This window comes from Bison bison, unplaced genomic scaffold (genome assembly GCF_000754665.1).
Source record: "Bison bison bison isolate TAMUID 2011002044 unplaced genomic scaffold, Bison_UMD1.0 scf7180017864341, whole genome shotgun sequence".
NCBI lineage: Eukaryota > Metazoa > Chordata > Mammalia > Artiodactyla > Bovidae > Bison > Bison bison.
The window spans coordinates 5,882,448-5,902,955 of NW_011494913.1; the positions used below are offsets into that span (position 1 = coordinate 5,882,448).

Genomic DNA, 20,508 nt, shown 5'->3' on the forward strand with positions numbered 1-20,508 from the left:
GCTCCATTTTACAGACAAGAAGCCTGAGGCTCACAGACTCCCTGTAAGTTAGCCAAGGTTGTAGTCAGCAAATGCAGGGTAGCACTGGGATCTGGCCCAGACGCCAGATGGGCTCAGCATTTCAGTGGCCCCTGTATTTCTGAAAGAGCTTTATGCCCGCTTCTAGCAGCTCCCCTGCCCTGGCCTGGCAGTGGTGTGGCCCCTGGACTCTGGGTTGCATCTAGCAAGGAGGCCAGAGGGTCACTGGGCTGAGCATCAAAACCATTTCTACCAGTTTCGCGCTTCTCGTTTCTTAGCCTCTCATGGCTCCATCAACTCCCCTAAGGCCCCCTCTGGCAGTGGCTGGCACTGACCCCCCTCTCTGGGAAGGCATGAAGGAGGCAAGGGCAGAGTTGTTTAGGCTCAGGTCTCTTCTGCTCCTACTTTTACCTTTGATGGCAGCATAGTCACTCCTATAAAGGTAAACTGGGGCACCTCTGAGCTCACAAGAGAGCCCAGTCCCCTCATCCAAGGAGCATCTGGCCACCAAGGCTGGTCCCCCAGTGTCTGCAGAGAGCTCTTAGTGGAGCCGTGCCAAAAAGCCGGCCAGTGCTGGACCTGAGCTCCTTCCCGTGGAGGGGAGGGTCCAAAGACTGCACTGACCAGGAGGCTTAAGGAGTGATTCTCAGCAATGCCAGCCATCAGGAATGATCAGAAACAGTGCTTCTGTTAGCCTTTGTGGGGTGAGAGCCCTGCCTGAGGATATAAGAGCAACTGCAAATCCGATGGGAGCCTGCAGGATTCAGAGGCTCCACAAGCCCATGTTCATGCTTCATCCCAACTCTGCCTCAGATGCCAGGTCATAGCAGAAATCAGCCATGGAAAATCAGTCCGTGCTACAAAGCAGGGCTTTTGCCCCAGAGAGCAAAACATTGCTCTGCCCACCCTGGCCACGCAATCAGGAAACAGAAATGGAACTGAAAAGCAGGTTGCTGGAAGCCAGCCCATCGCTTCGTCATTCTCCTCCTCTCCCTGCCTCTGTGCCTTGCCTCTCTGCTTACCTCCTACAACTGGATGGCCCCGGGTGTGTGACGCCAGGTACTGGCACCCTCCTGTCGTGGGAAGCGCTGGTTGGGTCAGACTCAATCTTCCCTGTGCCTCCAACTCCAGACATGGCCCCAGGTCTGGGCAATGCTCGGAGGTTCCTGAGGAAGCATCCCATCCAGACACAGTGGACCAGGGACCAAGGCTGGAAGCAGGAGTCAGGCTGCACCGAGTCCCAGAGAGAAAGCATCTCTGCTCCCCAGCTCTCTCCCAAGGGCAGGAGAACACCCACAGTGGCTGTGACCACAGGTCACAGCCAGCTCCTTGCACCTGGCAAGCTCAGGCGGGCTGGTTTCTTCAGTCACATCCCTGGGATCCCCTGGACTCCTACATGCTGCAGGGCTCCGAGGTCCTGTGCGTGTGATGTGATTCAGGAAGGATTTCTATGCATGCCAACTTGGCACTGCTGCTGGGGCCCCCAGTGCCAACCAACCATGTTCCTGGGGTTGGATGAAGTGGGCCCTGTCCTCTCCCAGCACTTAGAAGCCTCAGGGTTTGTGTGAGAACCCTTGGTTTTCCCAGTCTAGCCCCTAGGTTGGGCTTATTTAAGCCAGGCTGGGCCAGGATGCAAGCAGAATCCCCTACCCTGGAGTGCCAAGAGCCACACCAGTGGAGCCAAATGGTCAAACCAAGTGTGCGATGACCTGTGTGCACATCAAAGGTGCATTTTTCATGGTTAAGAGGCACTGCCCAATGGAAACCAGTCCAAGGCCGTCTAAGTGCGGCCTAGCGCCATCCCTCGGTTCGTCCAGCTCTGCAAGGAGAGGGCGCAGGTCAGCCCTGCCTGGGCTGGATCTCCAGCTCTAGAACCCAGAGGAGTGAGCAAGGACTGAGTGGATGGATGTGGGAACAAGGTTCAAATGTGGCTTCTGAGAGTCCATGTCGACCTCTATTAGAATATAAATGATCTTGAAGTTTCTGATGTCCAAAAGTCCAGAGGAGTTATAAGGAGAGAGCGATCGTTGCATTGGGAACTAGCTAGGGAGGAATCATCAAAGGCCAGACTGCAGGGCCCTGGAGCCAAAGGCGGGTGTGATACAGCTCCAGCGATCTGTATGGGACAAGCTACCCAGGGAGCCTCAGTTCCAGCCATAAGGAAAAAAGAGGAAAGGGAGATGGCAGTAGCGGGCCTGCCACCCCGTAGACACTTGACACAGATCTACACCCCTTTCCAACCAGGAAGTTGATTTTGCTATGTAAAACGTAGGACATAGACAAGGACATTCCTCTGAAACAGGAAGACTGTTGAAAAATACACAGAGAGGTCAGGAGCTTGCCCCGAGAATGGCCAGCAGGCACTGCCCAGTGTGAAGTGGTGGAGGCTATGTGTACAACATCTGTGATTCACAAGCTGGAGGAAGCCAACTGTCATGGTTCACTATACTGAACTGCTCCTCAAGGCAACCCCGAGTCAATGTCTCAGAAAACCACCCAGAAAGAAGATCGAGAAGAATCAATTCCAACCTGTTAGGGCCTCTGGGTGTGATAAAGCCAACCCCTGTCATTTCCACTGGCTTCCTGCTTCCCCCTTTACTGAAAACTGAAAACACCATTCAATTAAGGTAATTAAATCCACCCAAAGAGCTCAAGCTCAAAAACCACACTACAGGCAAGTGGTCAAACCCAGCAGCCAAGCAAACCCCAGCGGCTTCCTGTGCAATCATGGGAGGGACACAAGGAGAAGGGAAGGGCCTGCCTCGCAGCCGGAGAGCAACCCTCCCAGCTCTCAAGGATCAGAGCCTCCCCAGACAGGAGGGAGCCTGTGCCAACCCGCCGAATGGTCCCTTCTGCTCCTGTTGTTGTCATGAAAAACTGGGCTGTGAAGTTCTTAGGAGGTGAACAGAATGATAAACCATCCTTTTCTCCATGGATCCTCAATTCTCCCTTGAGCTCCAGTCCAGGAGCTGGGCCACGCCCTTCTGTGCCTGAGCCCAGTGATCAGAGGGGCCAGGGCTTCATGCTGGAGAAAGTGTGGGGTGGTCAAGCGGTGAACCCGAGCTGAATCCCAATCCCAGTTCTCTTTTTTACATGCTGTGACACTGAGCAGTATCTGTACCTCTCCGTGCCTTTCTTTCTCTGCCTAGAAAATGGTGCTAATAAAGACCTGTTGAACCCATTCCATCAGGGTCACAAGAATCAAACGTGATTATGGATCCCAGAGTGTGTCCTGAACTGCAGAGTAACACGCAGCGATGAGTCATCCCAGGATTGACTCACCGGACTGGCTTCCTCTGACTGTGATCCACTTTGGGTACTAAAAGCTGGTGAGGACCTCAGGTTGCCAGATGAAAAAACAAGACGTCCAAAAAAAGAAAAAGAAAAAACAAGACGTCCAGTGCAATTTGAATTTCAGATAAATACTGGGTACCTATTTTTAACATAAACATGGGATGATTAATTTTATAGAGATATTTGACTAATATAAAGTATGGCCCAAATATAGGACATACTTATACTAAAATATGTTCATTGTTCTATCTGAAATTCAGATTTCTCTGGGTGTTCTGCATTTTTAATTTGCTTAATCTGGCAACCCAGCCATGCCAGACCACCAACTGAGACCTCCCTTGCTGCGTCTCGACTCCAAGACCAGCCAGGCTGGGGTCCCAGGCCCACCTCTGTCACTCAGCAACGGTGCGACGCGGAGTATTCCGAGGCTCTGTTATCTCAGAACTGACTGTGCAGCCACGTGGAGGAGTGAGGGGCTGGGGCCTCCCGGGGGCAGTCTGCTGGGGTTCTGTGGACCCGCCACAGCCGCTAGCCCTGAGCAGCTGCGTGCGGCAGTCTGGACCAGGGTCTGTAGGGGGCGCCAGCAGGCTCCCTTTCCCTGGCCACTTCTGTCCTCAGAGCCTGGTGGGGTGTAAGGTGGGGCTGCCTGACCTGTCAGGCCTGGGCTGGCTGCGGGCCAGGAGTCCCGTGAGAGACCAGGAGAGCGTGAGGCACCAGAGCTTTCGACTCTGCGTTCCCAGGCCGCACACTCGCCGCAAACCTCTGCCATCACGTCCTTGTGGCCCAAGAAGTGTACTCAGCAGCAGCAGCTGAGAGCCTTGACGAATGGCCACCGTGACACAGGCACCCTGTCAGTCAGAGAGGAACCAGCCGGGGACCTCACCCCTGAGGAGCTCAGAGCTTGGTTGGGAAGATGAATTCATATCAGATAAAGTGGAATAATGCAGTGACTTTTTTTTTTTAGAATTCTATAAGGAATAGGGGAAGAGAGGAGGAAGTGGTCAGGAACTGGTGAATGGGGAACAGAGAGACACATTCCAGGCAGAAGGACTACCGCCCCAAGGAAGTAAGCCAGGACCAACCCCAAGGAAGTAAGCCCAGGGCGCCGCAGGCCTGGCGGGAACGGGAGTGAGGGAACTGCTGGCTCGCCCGCCTAGAGGGCCTTGAATGTGAGACACTCGAGAAAGAATGAGAGAGAGAAAAAATGATATCTGTGCAAAATGACTTATTCCAGTCCACAGTAGTTCCGCAGCATCATTCAGGATGATGTGGGGAAAAGCATCACTTGAGAAAACATTTTGGAAGAGTCAGAATTTAGTAACAATCATGCAAAGGCTATCTCATTGCTCACGGTGAGAAAAAGCTGATTCATGGGGATGCTCCCACAGATCTGGCTTCTTTGACATATTTTAGTTCAAAAAGATGATCCTTGCAATGAAAAGAGGACGAAACACTTCTTTGAGTACAGTTCTCCCTGCCTCTGGCTGCAGCAGCAGTGCGTGCGCGCCCCCGTCTGCTCCATGCACGTCTTCTCTGTGGTTGTATCACCTCAGCCTTTGGCCCCTCCCTGAAGGCTGAACTGGAAAACCCCACCGATGCCTTCCTGCTGGGGACCCCATTTCCCCTTTTGTGCTCTAGTGCTTTGCAGGACCCATGCCCAGCGTCCAGCATCTGCAGATGGAGTGTTAGGAGAGCAGTTCTCAGAAGTCTGTCTAGGCTCCAGGGTTGCCTGTATAAGGGCAGATGCCAACGCTTCATCTGCTGACACCCAAAATTTAGGCATCGTCTCAGCTAATGACCATTTGCAATGTGTCTGTAATCAACACCACAGTTAACGTATGCAACAATCATTTTCTGGACGCTAACCCTCCAGAGAGATTCAAAACCGTTCCCCAATGTGGAGCACTGAGTGCGGTTAGAGACTCTGACAAACAGGAAAATGGCAAAGTTGTGAAGTCACTTATTTCTCCCTGATGTAAATGCTAGCATACATTCAGCCTGAAACTCAGCCCTAACTTCACTGGCATATGCCGTGGTGTGAGTGAACACCTGCCAGCCAGCCTGTGGGCCAGCATAAGGATGATCTGCTCAGCCTGCTTCCAGCTCCCACCACAGGCAGATTTTAAATCTTTTAGGGCTTGGAATCAAAAGGAAAAATTAAAGTCACCTGGGTTCAAATTCACTAATTTGAAATTTGTGATAATTCTAGAACTACTGGACTATAAGTCACTTTCAGTAATGTCCCACTAAGCCAGTCAGTAGTGCGAATAATATCATGACAGAAGCCGAGGGATTTGCTAATTTGTAAACAGATATTTCTGTGCTATGCACTGTGCCACGAGGGGAGATAGCCTGAGAGCCAGATAGACAGGGGCCCCTGCCACAGTGAGGCGTCCAGCCTGGCAGGAAAGACAAGCGTTCCACAGTCATCCAGTTAAATACGTAATTACAATTATAATAAGTACTTCAGAGGAGAGGGGTATAGCGTGGTGCGAAAGCAGACAGCAGAGAGACTTAGCCTGAGGAATCTGCCTTATTGAAGGGGCTTGTGAGGTGGGTTCTGAAGTATGCATAGGAGTTACGCAGTTAACAGGAGAAAGGTGGAGTCAAAGAACTCTAAGCAGAGGGAACAACCTGTGCAAAGACCCTGAGGCAGGAGGTAGCATGGCATATCAAAGAAGCTGGTAAAAGTCCAGGGTGGCTGGAAAGCCAAGCATGAAGAGAAAAATAGTCCAAGATAAGAATGGAAAGGGAGACTTGTTTAAGGAGATTGATTTTCCTTCTTTCAAACTGGGAAGTCATTAGGCAGTTCTAAACTAGAGGTTGACATGAACAGGTTTGTTCTTTAAAAGCTGCTTCTGGGAGTGGTGCAGAGAATGACAATGGGCTCCTGCCATCACCAAAGGGAGACGTGACAGCAGCTGAGGCCACACGGGGACCATGGCGATGGGAATCATGTGCAGCGGGTAAGAGGCCTTTCAGAGATGAAACTTGTGGGACCTGGAAATGGCTCGGTTTAGGGAAGGCATGGAAGAAGGAGAGGGAGCAGTCACAGGGAGTCAGATTTCCGGGCCCCTCAAAGGAAGAACTGGCCTGTGGAAATGTCGTGGGTTCCATATTAAGTGTGTGAGCCTGTGGAGCTGTTCAGGGGACAGATGGAGACAGAGGCTGGGCCCAGACAGGTGACCTGGCCTGGACATGCCATCAATGCATGGAAGCTCGTGGCAACCACGAGTGTGGCTAAAATCCCCTGGTGAGCCCATCAAGGGAGAGGAGAAGAGGTCCCGGGGCCAGGTGCAGGGGAAATCCAACCGTCCAGGAGAGGAAGATAAGGGATGAACCATTAGGCTGAGATGTGAAGTGTGTACATCTCCCAAATCAAGATGGGAGAGCTTCCCAGGAAGACAGTGGCCAACGGTCTTGATTGCACCTTAGAAGTTAAGTCAGATGAGGAGCCAAGTTCCCCCTTGGGCAATCCCTTGGGGAAGGGGAGACTAAAGGCAGAGTAAACGAGTCAAGGGAATAATAGGGGGTGAGGAGTCAGGAAGCATTCAAAAGAACAAATTGATTTTGAAGGCATAGACATAAATAGGAACTTACCACACCATGAATAAATATTCATTCTTGTTTCTATATATTCATCAAGACAGATTCCAAGGCCTTGTTTACAGCATGATTTGAGAGTATGCTGTTTTGCCTCATTCGTGTTGCCTGAGGGAAACTGCACTCTTTCACCTGGAAAATGCTCTTATGAGCCAGACTTTTCAGCCACTGAGGTTGGCTTCCTTCAAACAGTCGAAGGCAGGGAGGAGGATGGTTTTGTGCTGGCCTCTGAAAAATGTGTTTCAGCAGCAATGACAGTTAGTCTGTGACCCCCAGCACAGAGCAATGGCTCCCTAAATGTCCACAGAATAGAGGGCAGCATGGCCTTCTGCACCTCTGTCTTGTCCATACGTGACATGCACTGATTTTACCCTCATCCCGAAGTTGCACCCAGGGGAAGCTGCGGACAGGAGTGTGCTCTCTAGTTAGTGACACAAATCTGAGCTTTCCAAACCACCTTAAGACCCAAGGCCATGGGTCCTGCTCAATAGAACTTCTCTCTCTCTCTCTCTCGTTTCTTTTCTGTGTCTGCTAGCCCTCCATCAAAATTCAAATTGAAGACACCCAATTCAGAGCATTGCCACAAACATTTATCCGGCTTCTGTGTTGGTATGTTTGGTACATGAGAGCAAATAAGACTCCCTTCCTGGACTCATGGAATTTTCTAACTGAGGAGCGAATGAAGCAACCATCATTCCTACGACACATGGGTTATGATGGGTGACAGTATGGCATGAGCTATGGAAAAGGTGAACCCAGAGCGTGGTCAGGACACGAAGGACGGCCTCGGTGTCAGGGAGGGCGCTAGCCAGATAGTGAGCAGCACAAAGTGCCTCTGGGCATCTCCAAAGACATGCACTCCGCAAAGTTGAGCTATCATGATTATTAATATTATTAATAAACCACTGCGGACTGGATGAATATCCAGGAGCTACAAGATGAGGACAGGCTTCTGGAAGCCCCGGTGGTCTGCATTTTTAGTGTGCACAGTGAATTTATTTTAACTAGTTCACACTTCACTCTGAATACTCTTAAAATCCTCCTGGGCAGCTTTTGGGTTCTTTTAGCTGTCAAAACAGATATCCAAGTCTTCTGCCAACAATGAATTGAACACTTCTTCCTTGTGAGTGGATTCAAGTTCAACCACTCTAGTTCTCTTTACTGCAAAACCTGAGTTATTAATTCACAGGGGAAAAGGGCCTTTGGGCCAATGTAACTAGCAAAAAGTGATTCACAACTAAGCCAATCATATTAAAAGTCCCAAAGGCTTGAAGCAGGTTCCTTAAGGTTTCTTGGGCCAGACACAAATTCATGATCACTGGAAGGGATATAAAACCACCTTGCCTATATTTGGAATTTTGTTGAGTTCAAATGTGAAATTAACACTAAAATTGAAAGCCAATTGTATTACTGACATTTAAAGGTATCTTTTGCACTGAATACCTGCTTGCTTTTTGGCCTGAGGGGTTCCAACAAGATCACTTTTCTTCTCTCCAGATGGGTAGCAACGTCAGCAAACGTCAGCGTGAAAAGAAGTTTTAAAACTACAGATCCTAAAACGCAACAAGGCAGGCACCTGCAGCTCCCACTCCTGTAGCAGGTACGGAACTAATCCAAGAGCCGGGCCCTGGAGACCTCTTCAGTTTGAGTTACTCTGCTGAAGGTTCCACCGGGTATCTGGGAGATTAGCGGGTGGGAGTGGCGAAGCTGAAGCCAACTTTATGATCATCCCATCGAACCCAGGTCAGTCAAGTAAGAGTGGAAGAAAGTATCTGAATGCAGCCAGCAAGAGGGAGATCTCTTTTCTCCTGAGGCAGAAGGAATGTGGTTATTTGCTGAATACTCTAAGTACCAGTGATCAGCTTTCGTTAACTGTTTGGAATTCTGACACAAACCCTAGATCATTTTGGGTTTTTTGGTCACATGCAATAGAAACAGAAACTAGACAAATAAATCAGAAACAGATAAGCATTAAAAGGAAATAGGAACCCTTGTAGACTCAAGGTGAAGGCTGAAGTTCCAAGCCGGGAAAGGACAAAAAGAAGGTGCTGCCGCTGACAAAGATGGGCAGGGAGGCTTCATCCTTACATCGCTCCAGGAGAAAGCGTGCCATAGGCTGCCTTGGGTCTCACATGTGCCCTTAGCTCTGAGAGGTCTCTGCAGGCTCCTTGACTTTCAGCCCCATGTAGACTGAAGGCCAAGAGTGGAGGAAACTTCCCAAAAGGTATCAAGTGTTCTTGCTCAAAGGAGGGGATGGAAGATGAGTGTTTAAAAAATAATAAGTATCTGCTAGTAGTAGGTGGTATTTAATTGACTGGGGGTGTTTACTTAACTCTAAGATTCTAATTGGATCCCCAAGTATCCTATTTCCGTGCTATTGTGGAAGTAGAGAAAGCCCAGTGTTACTGAGTTCAGTCTTATTGAGGTCAAAACCCCAGCATTCAGGATACCAGAAGACTCCCTGACTCTATTGTTAAGACCTCAAGATACAGAAAACTTGACTTACAGTGGCTGAAGCCACGGAGGGCCCCTAACTCACCCCAATAACACAGATTCCAGAGGAGGGGGTGGTTCTGGCCCAGGCTCACAGCCCTGCAGTGTCATCAAGGACTCAGGAATGTTCTTTTGTCCACCAGGTGGTCCTCAGCAAATTGACCTTGAGTCAGCATTGTTACTCCCTCAGGGTTGCAAAGTGAACACCTCAGTGTTACAAGTTGAACTGTGCATGCGTGTGTGTGTGTGTGCGTGTGTGTGTGTGAGCGCGCACTCAGTTGCTCAGTGCTGTCCAACACTCTGCGATCCCATGGACTGTAGCCTATCAGGCTTGTCTGTTCATGAAATTCTCCAGTCAAGAATACTGGAGTGGGTTGCTCTTTCCTAGTCCAGGGGATCAAACGAATACAGTTTCAGGCTTCTTGTGTGCAATAAAGCGAGAAGAAAGGGCACCAAGAGAGCGGAGACGATGGGGATCGTTCCTTTGATCAAAAAGGCAATCATTTCCCCAGACATCAGAATGCTTCCAACCCCTGTGTGGGTCAGGAGTAGCTGTGTGGGGGTCTGAGATGATGAGCATTAGCTTCTGCAGGTTTTTGAGCCAAAGTACACAAGGGAACAGGGGATGGGGATGGGGTGAGGTAGGCCAGGTGAGGGGGCTAGGCTGCAGCTCTCCCCTTTCAAGTGCCTCCTAAACGGCACTTACTATTCTTTCTGGGGAGCAAGAGCGCAGATTTTCAAGACACATAAGGACAGTCTTTTCCAGGGCCAGTCAGTGGAGCCTCATCAGCTCATCCAGTTTACTAGAACTTGAGGTCCTTTGCTTTCTCTGGCAGCCCCAACTCAGCCCTTTCATTCATAAAAAGAAGTCAGCCTGCCCACAAATCAGCATTAGAAGCCTACCAGAGTGCTGTGGTCCAGAGACAGGAGGAGAAACCTCCGAGGAAGGCCGGCCTCTGGGATCGGATCAGTGCGGCCAGCATGGTGGCATCGGCCGTAGTGGGACACCTTGTAGGTGGCCTTCTCTGAGGAGCCAGGATGGGACTTGGGACTCCCGACCTGCGGCCCTGCCACCCTCATGGAGCATCTTCATCCTCCATCCCTAGCAGACCTGTTCAGGCCCCGTGCTTACTGTGCAGGCCGGCCAGGCTAGCAGGGCGTGCCGCCTCTCCAGCCTCCTCTGCTAACATGAGTGGGGAGGCTGTGTGAGTGTATCACCTGGCAGCTGAGGCTCACAGCACCCTGCTGGAAGTTCACTGTCCAAATGCCCCCCACTGGAGCCCAGTCTAGGGTCCATACCTGGTATTTTATCTAACATTTGACATACTCGCCCCGGCCCTGGCCAGGCCTGCTCTAGGCTTCGGAGGTATGTACCCCTGGTAGTGATCAGGCTCCCCATCAGGAAGCAGCATCCTCGCGAAGAATCCAGGAGGGAATGCAATGAACCACCTCACGCATGTTAGGATGGCTACTGTAAAAAAACAACCACATCATCGACTCAGTGGACGTGAGTTTGAGCAAACTCCAGGAGAGAGTGAAGGACAGGGAAGCCTGGCGTGCTGCAGTCCATGGAGTCACAAAGAGTGGGACATAACTGAGTGACTGAACAACCGCAACCACAACTATCAGGGAAAAAAAACAAAACAGAAATTGGAAAAAAAACCCAGAAATTGGAACTCCTGCACACTGTTGGCAGGTGTACAAAATGACACAGCTCATGTGGAAAATAGTATAAAGACTCCTCAAAAAATTAAAACTAGAATGACCATGTGGCCCATCGATTCCATCTCTGAGTATGTGCCCCCCAAAACTGAAAGCAGGATCTTAAACAGACATTCAGACACCCATGTTCAGAGCAGCATTATTCACAACAGCCAAAAACTGGAAGCGAACTCGGTGTCAACTGACAGATGAATGGATAAACAAAATGTGACATATGCATACAATGCAACGTTATCTTAAAAAGGAAGGAAATTCTGACACACGTTACAGCATGGATGACCCTTGAGGATATGATGCTAAGTGAATAAATTGGTCACAAAAAGATAAATGCTGTCCGATTCCCCTCAAATTAGGTACCTTAGAGTAGTCAAATTCGTGGATACAGATAAAAGAATGGTAGTTTCTAGGGGTTTGGGGAGAAGAGAATGGGGGTTATTATTCAGTGGGTACGGAGTTCAGTTTGCAAGATGAGAAAGTTCTGCAGATGGATGGTGGTGGTGACTGCACAGCAGTATGAAAGCACGTAATACTACTGAAGCGCACACTTACAATGGTTAAGAGTGAACTCTGTGTCCTGTGTACGTCACCACAATTTTAAAAGGAAGGAGAATGTAATGAAGGGGCTATAACAGAGGTGGGGCAGAAAGGGGGAGACCCCAGGAGGCGGAGTCGTTCGGGAAGTGACAGCCGGGTAAGGGCAGCAGGGAGAATCAGAGCCCGGGGAGGGGCCGTAGTTAGAGAAGACTGCAGTACTGCCCGGACCCCACCCACAGTCAGAGCAGGAAGCAAGCAGAGGGACGGAAATGCCTGGCCTGCTGGGTCCCCCTCAGTCCAGGCTCCTACCAGCACCTCCCGCTGGCCACATCCAAGGGCACGTTGGAGAGTGAAGGATCCCAGGCTGTAGGGTCTGTGCCCGCTTGGGGTGGCTCTGGGACCAGGGCAGTCAGCAAGCAGACAGTCTAGCGGCTCCTGAGCACCTGGTTCTTATAGGCTAAGCAGAGGCTGGTCAAGAAAGAAGTACATTTTATTTTAGATTGTGCTCAGGACCACAGAGGAAATAAACCAGGCACTGTGACAGGCGGCGAGGAGGAAACATGGAATGCCAGGGAAGTTCTCTGCAAAAATGACACATCTGCACTTGAGGCACTGTATTAGTCAGGGTTCTCCAGAGGAACAGAACCAATACACACACACACACACACACACATCCTATTATTTATACACACACACACACACACACCCCCATGTGTATATATGTATGTATATGCACATGGAGGGAGAAGGAGCTTACTGTAAGCAACTGGCTCGTGTCGCGATGGGCTGGCAAGCCTACTGTCTGCAGGCAGCCAACACGCTGGACCCCGAGGGGGAGCTGATGTTGCAAGTGCAGTCCAAAGCCTAGAAGTAGGATTGCCTACTGCTCAGGGCTTCTCAGCCTTGTGGACAAGGCCCACTCACATTGTGGGCCTTTAAAGCAGTATAAACTGCTTCACTGGCATTTGGCCAAAACCTGGGCATCGTGGTCCAGCCAGGCTGACACGTAAAATCAACCATCACGGGCACCCTTGCCCACCCACAGCGGCGTGTCATCTTATATGATGCCACTAAGTTGGGTATCATATTCATACGCTGCACTTCTTTCCTTTGCAGAGAAAAAGAAATTCCCACTTTGCAATTGCATCTGATCATCAGGAAGCTCTAGTTTTGTGGGAAGAGAGCTGCATCCAACCCTTCTGAAATCATCCCCAGAGGCACCCACTGGCTGACGGGGACAGGCTTGCTGGCTGGCGGACGATGCAGGGGAGCAAGAAGTGCATGGACGGCTTCAGCGACTCCTCAAGCATTGGCAGCGTGCTGGACGATGCAGACAAGGAGGTGAGCAGCCTCACGGACCGCGCGTTCCGGAGCTTGTGCATCTCAGAGGACGCATCCTTCCATGACTCTGACCTGGCCCTGTCCCCGGATATCACCCGCCAGGTGTTTGGGAATTTTCACCAGGGGACGGTGAGCCACACACACAGGAAAAGCGGCATCTGGAGTCAGTTACCATCCCAAGGCACTGAGCATGCAGGCTGGGCGGCCACATTCCAACAGCTGCCCAAGTATGTTCAAGGGGAGGAAAAGTACCCCAAAAGCAGCTCCCCACTGACACCAGCCCAGAGGCGACTGGAAGTGCCAGTTTCTGGCCTGAGGAGCAGCAACAAGCCTATTTCCAAAGTGTCATCTCTGATCAAATCTTTCGACAGGACCGAGAGCCAGCGCTGTGACAGCGGTCCTCCTACCAGCAAGCCCCCAGCTCTCAAAAATCCCCCCAAATTTGCCCCTCTTCCAGAAAGTGGCGTCAACTTCTGCTTCGATTCTGCCTTTCTGACTGTCAGGAGGGTGCCTGCCGAAGTCTCCAGCACCCATCAGGCCAGCCACCAGCCTGGCCGGAAGCACGGGGAGCAGGAAGCCCCCAAGAATCCCGAAATGGCCAGTCATGGCCCCAACAGCTTCCTCCCAACATCTGAACATGCAGCCAATTCATTCGAGCCAAAGTTCCCCTCTCCTGCCCACAAGGCGGCCACCAGTGAGCCTGGAAGGGGCCAGGAGTGGGCTCGCAAAGGGACCTTTCTCCATAGTGAGAACAGTGCTTTTGAGTCATGGAATGCCCACCAGCCGAGGCTACCCGAGAGAAAGGATGCTGCTGACGCTGTCCCAGAAAGCAAGGCTCTCAAGCGTTATGAGGACATGCCCTTGTTAAGAGAGCCCCCGGCTTCTGAGCAAAAAACCTCCCCCTGCCATGTCCGGGCCAACTGCAGTCAGGAAGAGAACAAGATGGCTGCAGGGACTCTCTCCACATCTGGAACCTGGGTGTCGAGGGATTTGGGAGCCCAGATATTTGCTATGGAAGAAAAAGCTTCCAGCTCACAGGCTGACCCTCCTCCGTTGAAACCGACCCATGCCCCCTGGAGGAAACCAAAGCCTGGCAAGGGAGGGAAAGACAATCTACAAGATGCTTCGGAAGAGAAGAAACAGACGAACTGGAGAGGCCCAGCCTTGTATACAAAGCACAATTCCCAGGTGCAGTTTCCAGAAAAGGATGCTCTTGATATGCCTGTGGAGCCCCACGAGCATTACGATCCTCCTTTCAACATCAGTAAGCTTCTGACCCCTGTCATACCCACCAAACAGGTCCTGGAGTCGTCTGACAGCCAGCCAGTGGAGATAACCCCTACACCCCCAGGACAGCTAAATGGATACCAAGAGAAGGATCCCAGTGATTGTCAGTCCCGGGACAGCTACAAATCTAAAGCCCCCAGCCTGCTGTTCAACCTCAAAGATGTGCGGAAGCGTGTGAAAAGCACATACAGTCCCTCGCCTCTCATGAAAGGCCCAGATGAGAAAACCAGAGGCAACCAAGAATCCCTGAGCAACGGCGGACTCCTTCCCAATGGGCTCGAGGAAAACCCTCCAGATGAGTTCTCTAAGGAGACACCAGATGACAGCCCTTCTGTGCCACTCACCAGTACCCAGAAGGACCCCAAAGCTGACCCTGATGCAGCCTCTGCAGACACCTACCTAACTCCCACCTCACCATCAATTATCACCAAAGCCCCCTTCTGTGTCAATGGCGAGGCTGCCAACAGGAACAACTATGAGAAGGATGATACCAATGGAGAATCAGAGATGCATGATGCCAGGCCCAGCTGGCGTTCAGACTCCAGGCAACGCCTCCGCAGGAAACATCTGTCCCTGAAGCTTTGCAGCCAAGACCCTGAGGCAGGGAAGGCTGCAGAGACCCCAAAGACCTCCGGCCTAGAGAATGGATTCTTGAGATCCATCTCTCAAGAGACAGAACCCGAGAAACAGGCAGGACTTCAGAATCCAAACTTCAACCCGAAATTCTCCCCAGGGCCCCTTTCTCCCGAGGAGGAAGATGTGTTTTATAGCGACAGCCAGTCTGATTTTATGCCAGGCCTCAAAAGTAAGGCCAAATTCAGCACCAGCTCTTCGGATCAGTCCTTTGCCTCGTTTGAGGATCAGCAGAAGACGTGGTTCGTGGAGACCCAGCAGGAAGACGGCAGGAACAACATGAATGCAGGTGACGGTTGGAAGGATGAGCAGGAGAAAGTGATGGAGGAAGATGAGCTAGAGTGTGGTGCCGTGAGTAATGGGAATGCGTGCGTGGAGGAGCACAGCAAGCGGGAATCCTTGCCAGAAGAAGAAAGTTTGCCAGGAGGTAGCCCCAGGAAGGCGCCGAGGGAGGAAGCTGATTTCAGACGCACTGGGACCGGGGGAAGTAAGTCAGATACAGCTCTGCCACATGCCAGAGGCCTCGCCCCTTCACCAGGTTCCACTTCAAACAAGCACATACTCTTCGCAATTAAAGACAACACGCTGAGGGCCACCCCCGTGATCAAACCCATCATGCTGCCCCTCTTGAGGTCCGTGTCCTCGGAGTCCCCACTGGGCAGTGGCCACAAAGAAGAACTGCTAAGGCCAGGCTGGGGCGGGGATGCTGGTCTCTGTGCCCCTGAGAGCCAGGAAATGCCCAGCACGCTGACACCCACCAGTGCCCGGGGCACACACGTGAAGGGGGTGGCCTGTGAGGGGCTGGAGGACCAAGAGAGGGTGCCCAGCGCCACCAGGTCGGAGGCCTCCCAGGCAGCCCCAAAGTGGCATGTTCCATCTTCTCCACTCACAGGAGAGGGCCAGGGGATGAAGCCACCCCAAAAGGCCACACAGAAAGTTACGGTGAACAACGGCAAGAGCGGTTCAACAGACCCGGTGAAGCTGGACGCTCCAAGGTGCATCCCTACCATAACTTTGCCGGAAGATGACCCAGAAGACCAGCTACCCCCACAGCAGCTGGGGGCTTTTTGGGAAGAGCAGGTGCAAGGCTTCAATAGTCACTTTTTATCTACTCCCAGAGCAGGGCCCCCGGGGAGAAGATGGGTCACCGGTGAGCTGGCGGCTTCCCCCAATGCCAGCTCCCTGGAGGAGAACAGTGCATGCTCCCCTGCTGCCAGCAGCATTTGGGACGATGCTTCCCAGGCCCTTAGTGAGCCTGGTCTGCTGCCAGGGGAGCCTCCGCGCAGCAGCCCCTGGGCCAGCCCCAGCCCTGGCAGGGTGGCCCGGAGGGAAGACCTGACGCATGCCCTTGCGTGGGAGCCTGGCTCCGACCCCCAGCTGGAGCCATCAGCCGAAGACCTCAGGACGCTTTCTCCAAGAGGCTCACTGCTGGACGTGGCCACCAGCTCGGCTAGCCTCCTGGAGAAGCCAGAGCCTCCTGCTCAGCTGGAGAGGGCGGCTGGCAAGCCACCTGCAGTCCCGCCCAAAACAGAGAAGGCCCTGCGGCGGGCAAAGAAGCTGGCAAGCAAGAGGAGAAAGATCGACCAGCCACAGGAGAAGCATGGAGAACGCCGGGAAGAAAAGCTGAACCCTGAGGACCCAGAGCGACGGCCGCTGTCCCCCGGAGAGAGGCCCCGCCCCAGGCTCCCCGTGGTCCGCGCCCTGCCCCCTCCCGCGCACCGCCACTCGGTGTCAGCCCTTTCAGAGCCAGTCCAGAGGAGGCCTGGGGGGCCCCAGTCGCTTACACCCCAGCCCCCTTACCCTGCCACCCAGAAGGTCCTCCAGGACCCCCAGTCTGGAGAGTACTTTGTCTTCGATCTGCCGCTCCAGGTGAAAATCAAGACCTTCTATGACCCAGAGACAGGCAAATACATCAAGGTCTCCATCCCATCCTCTGAGGGGGCCTCCCCTGAGCCAACCCCGCCGGACGCCCTTGCTGCCCGCTACGTGCTATACCCCGGCTTCCGGCCCCTGCCCGTGACGGCTCTGATGCCCCTGCGCTGCTCCTCTCAGCTCTCTGCCCCCACCTTCCTAAGGCAGCGCCCTCACACCGCCGAGGCAGCCGGCCTCAGGCCCCAGAGCGTCCACGAGGTGGGCCTGCAGCTGCCCTCTGCGGCTCCCAGCAACCCCACCCAGCCCTCTGCAGGCCAGCACCCCGAGGGGCCCCCCCAGAGTGCAGGGCAGGAGGGGGGAGATGCTCCAAGCCTGGGCATCATCCCCACCAACGACCTAGAGGACTTTGCCACAGAAGGCATTTCTTGAGCATCGTAGTGGACAAACCAGCCCCCGGCCCCACAACAAAACCAGAAAAGCTACTTCCCTCTCCCCCTGAACAATCACACACACACACACACATCAACTCATACTCAGCCATTTGAGATCCCTAAAATTTGTGAGGAAGCTGGGATCCTGAGCAAACCCAACCTGAGGGGCTCGCCTCCCTGGGAGGGCGCTGCTCTGCTCACATAAGCAGAGTCCCTTCAGAGCTCCTGGATCCCGGACCCACTCCTCTTCCTTTCTCCCTCCCTCCCTGCCTCCCTGACCCTGGCACCCATGTGTATCCGGCCTGATTCCTAACAAGCCTTCCCTTCAGCATCCCATCCACTCCTCCTCAAGGGCTGGCTCACAGCCTGAGAACAGCTAAGGCCCCCAGAAACGCTGTACCCCGCTGAGCCCTGGCTGGCAACACACCGCCCAGCACATCCCCTTCTAGGTCAGGTCATACAGGGCCCACCCCACCCTCGCTCAGACCCAGCAGCTCTTCCGGCTCACCTTAGGGGGGAAATGGCTGAGAAGCAACCCAAGGCAATCTTGCAGAAATATTTATTTGAATAGAATGGGTTTTCTTTACTGAAGAAACTTTCCTCTGAAGGCTATTTTCTGATCTTCTGGTAAAAAGTGAAACAAGTTTGCAGATGAGGTGTTGTCCCTGGACTCTTATCTTTCTTCTGTGGCAGAGACGGGTCTGTGCTGGTGAGTAAACAGTCATGCCCTCCAGGTTTGCCATCATGATTGGGCAGCTACCCAGGGTCTCCACTCGGAGCAGAGTGGCCTCAGCACTCACCCACCACAGTCCCGGTGTCCCTGCCTTCTCGGGCCAGGCTCTCCCCCTAGCACTGGGCAGCAAAGATGAGGGAGACCCTATCCGCCATCAAGGATGACTGGGACCCAAGTCAGGCCCTGACAGTCCCCATGTAATCACTGGTACCTGTGCCCTGTGCTCAAAAGGAGATCACACTCCTCCCGAGTCCCTCTGGGATTTGGAGGAAAGACTCTGAATCAATTCAGGGTAACAGGGTGCAGCAACCGCCTCTGCACCGCTGAGAGCAGTGAGGGTCTGTAAGCCGATGCCCACTGTGGACAACGTGTTGGGAAAGAATCAGGCCAGCCTCGTGGGCCTCTCCCTGGGGCTTCCGCGGAAGCTTCTTAATTTTTGTGCTGTGGGAAAGACGGGGGCTAGAGTGCCTTCGTTCTCGTTTAGAAGGGACAGCTGTCGGGACAGCTGTCGGGACAGCACTGCTCACGTCCCAGGGGACCATACAGACTGCATTGCCCTGGACCCTTTAGCAAACATGCCATTTCTAGGCTGGGAAGACGGGGAGGCCCCCAGCTCACCGTGTCCCAGACTCACACAGATACTGGGTCTTTAAACATATTCTGGGTTGTGATTTGGACTCAGAGTTTTATATACCTGCTTGTTTTCCACAAAAGTGCAATCACACCTGAATTTCATTGTGAAAATGCTCCACAAGCCCCCGGCCCCAGCCCAATGCCAGGAGCCTTGTCTACACCTGTGAGTCAGCTGGTTGGTTAGCCGGGAACTCAGGCAGGCCGTTGTCTGAGAAATCCGGTTCCCACAAGTCACTCACTGGGATGCCAATGAAGAGAACAAAGTTGTAATCTTGGCTCTGCCAACAAATCACAAGCATGCTCTCACCTGTTTTCTGTCTTACTCAAACAGGAAAGATAGTATCTCATTTCAAAATTCTTAGGACCCAGGAAAAGAATTACCTAACAAGAGTCCCCCACTTAAAAAATAACCATAGTTACAGTAACCATGTCCCCACAAAGAAAAATGTACTTTATATAAGGAGAGTTCAAATTTGGGCACCGGGCTTCCCCAGTGGCTCAGTGGTAAAGAATCCTCCTGCAAAGCAGGAGATGTGCGAGATGACAGTTTGATCCCTGCATTGAGAAGGTCCTCTAGCAGAGGGCACGGCAACCCACTCCAGTATTCCTGCCTGGAGACCCCCATGCACAGAGGAGACTGGCGGGCGACAGTCCGTAGGGTCAAAAGGGTTGGACACGACTGAAGCAACTGAACGCAGACACACGTTGGACTCCAGTCACTTTCTGGCCGAGGAGCAACGTGAGCAGGGCCACTGATGGAGCTGAAACCATATAGATAGATGCTTGGAGATCAAGAGCAGCTCCCAGTCCTCTGCCCCTGTGGATGTAGAAGAGGAAAGCGTGTCTGCCCAAATGCAGCATCCACTGACAGATCTAGAGTGAGGATTCCTTCCTTGGGCATCTGGCCCCCCAGCAAGTCAGCTGGATGGAAGGCCTCCAGCACTCACAGCAAACGACCTAAGTTGCTTAGAAGCAGATAATGCCTCCAGAGACAGTGAGGACCAACTCATTTGCAGGTAGATTCCTTTCTGTTTCTGCGTGGCGTTGGGGGCAGTTACTGCTGCCTCCTCCCTTCCTCCCCCCATCCCTCAGTCTTATCCTTTTTTATTCTTTTCTTTCCTCCCTCTCATTACATTTCCAGAGATCCTGCTCTGTGCCAGGTGCTTCACTGGGCACCAAAGATACCATGACAATGAGATCTGATCTCTGTGCCAGGGAATTCAAATCTGACAGAGAAGAAAGACAAGCCCACATGGTAAGGGATTTAGCACGGTGGTCTGAAGGGCATCTGGCTCAGCCTGGAGGGAAAAGGGGACTTTTGTGGGAATGACACCTGATCTGAGCCAGGAAGTACAAAGCAGTGCATCAGCTTATGAGGAAACAAGAATTTCCCCATCTTTGATCTATCAAACAAAGATAGACATATATTAAATACTAATCCATCTGTCTTGCCATATCAAAGTGTACTGGCTTAGCTAGTTGTTCAGGGCTTCCCTGGTGGCTCAGACGGTAAAGCATCTGCCTGCAATGTGGAGACCCAGGTTCGATTCCTAGGTCGGGAAGATCACCTGGAGAAGAAAACGGCAATCCACTCCAGCACTCTTGCCTGGACAATCCCATGGACGGAGGAGCCTGGTAGGCTACAGTCCACGGGGTCGCAAAGAGTCGGACACGACTGAGCGACTTCACTTTGATTTTAGCTGGTTGTTCACTAGCATTTCTGACCAGCACGAGCACAGAACCGAGTGTAGCCTGGTAGAATAGACCTTTGCTGACATAGTTGGATGGCATCGCCGACTTGATGGACACGAGTCTGAATAAACGCCAGGAGTTGGTGATGGACAGGGAAGCCTGGTGTGGTGCAGTCCGTGGGGTCACAGAGAGTAGGACACGACTGAGCAACTGAACTGAACT

General features: G+C 52.4%; 1 protein-coding gene across 10 annotated transcripts in view; it reads left to right on the plus strand.

The window, feature by feature from the left end:
* Nucleotides 1-20,144, plus strand: part of LOC104999010 (chromosome unknown open reading frame, human C10orf71) — a 54,298-nt gene extending 34,154 nt beyond the window's left edge. For 4 of the 10 annotated variants that reach the window (XM_010854434.1, XM_010854438.1, XM_010854433.1 and 1 more), the window contains 2 exons: nucleotides 8,413-8,515; nucleotides 12,781-19,147. In XM_010854434.1, coding sequence (XP_010852736.1) covers nucleotides 12,925-17,226 — 4,302 coding nt within the window. In that variant the 5' untranslated portion in view covers nucleotides 8,413-8,515; nucleotides 12,781-12,924 and the 3' untranslated portion in view covers nucleotides 17,227-19,147. Of the gene's footprint in view, nucleotides 1-6,164; nucleotides 6,279-8,412; nucleotides 8,516-12,780; nucleotides 19,148-19,735 lie in introns of those variants that run through there. The other 6 variants (XM_010854439.1, XM_010854441.1, XM_010854435.1 and 3 more) reach the window with 3 other exon arrangements.
* Nucleotides 20,145-20,508: the final 364 nt, after the last annotated feature.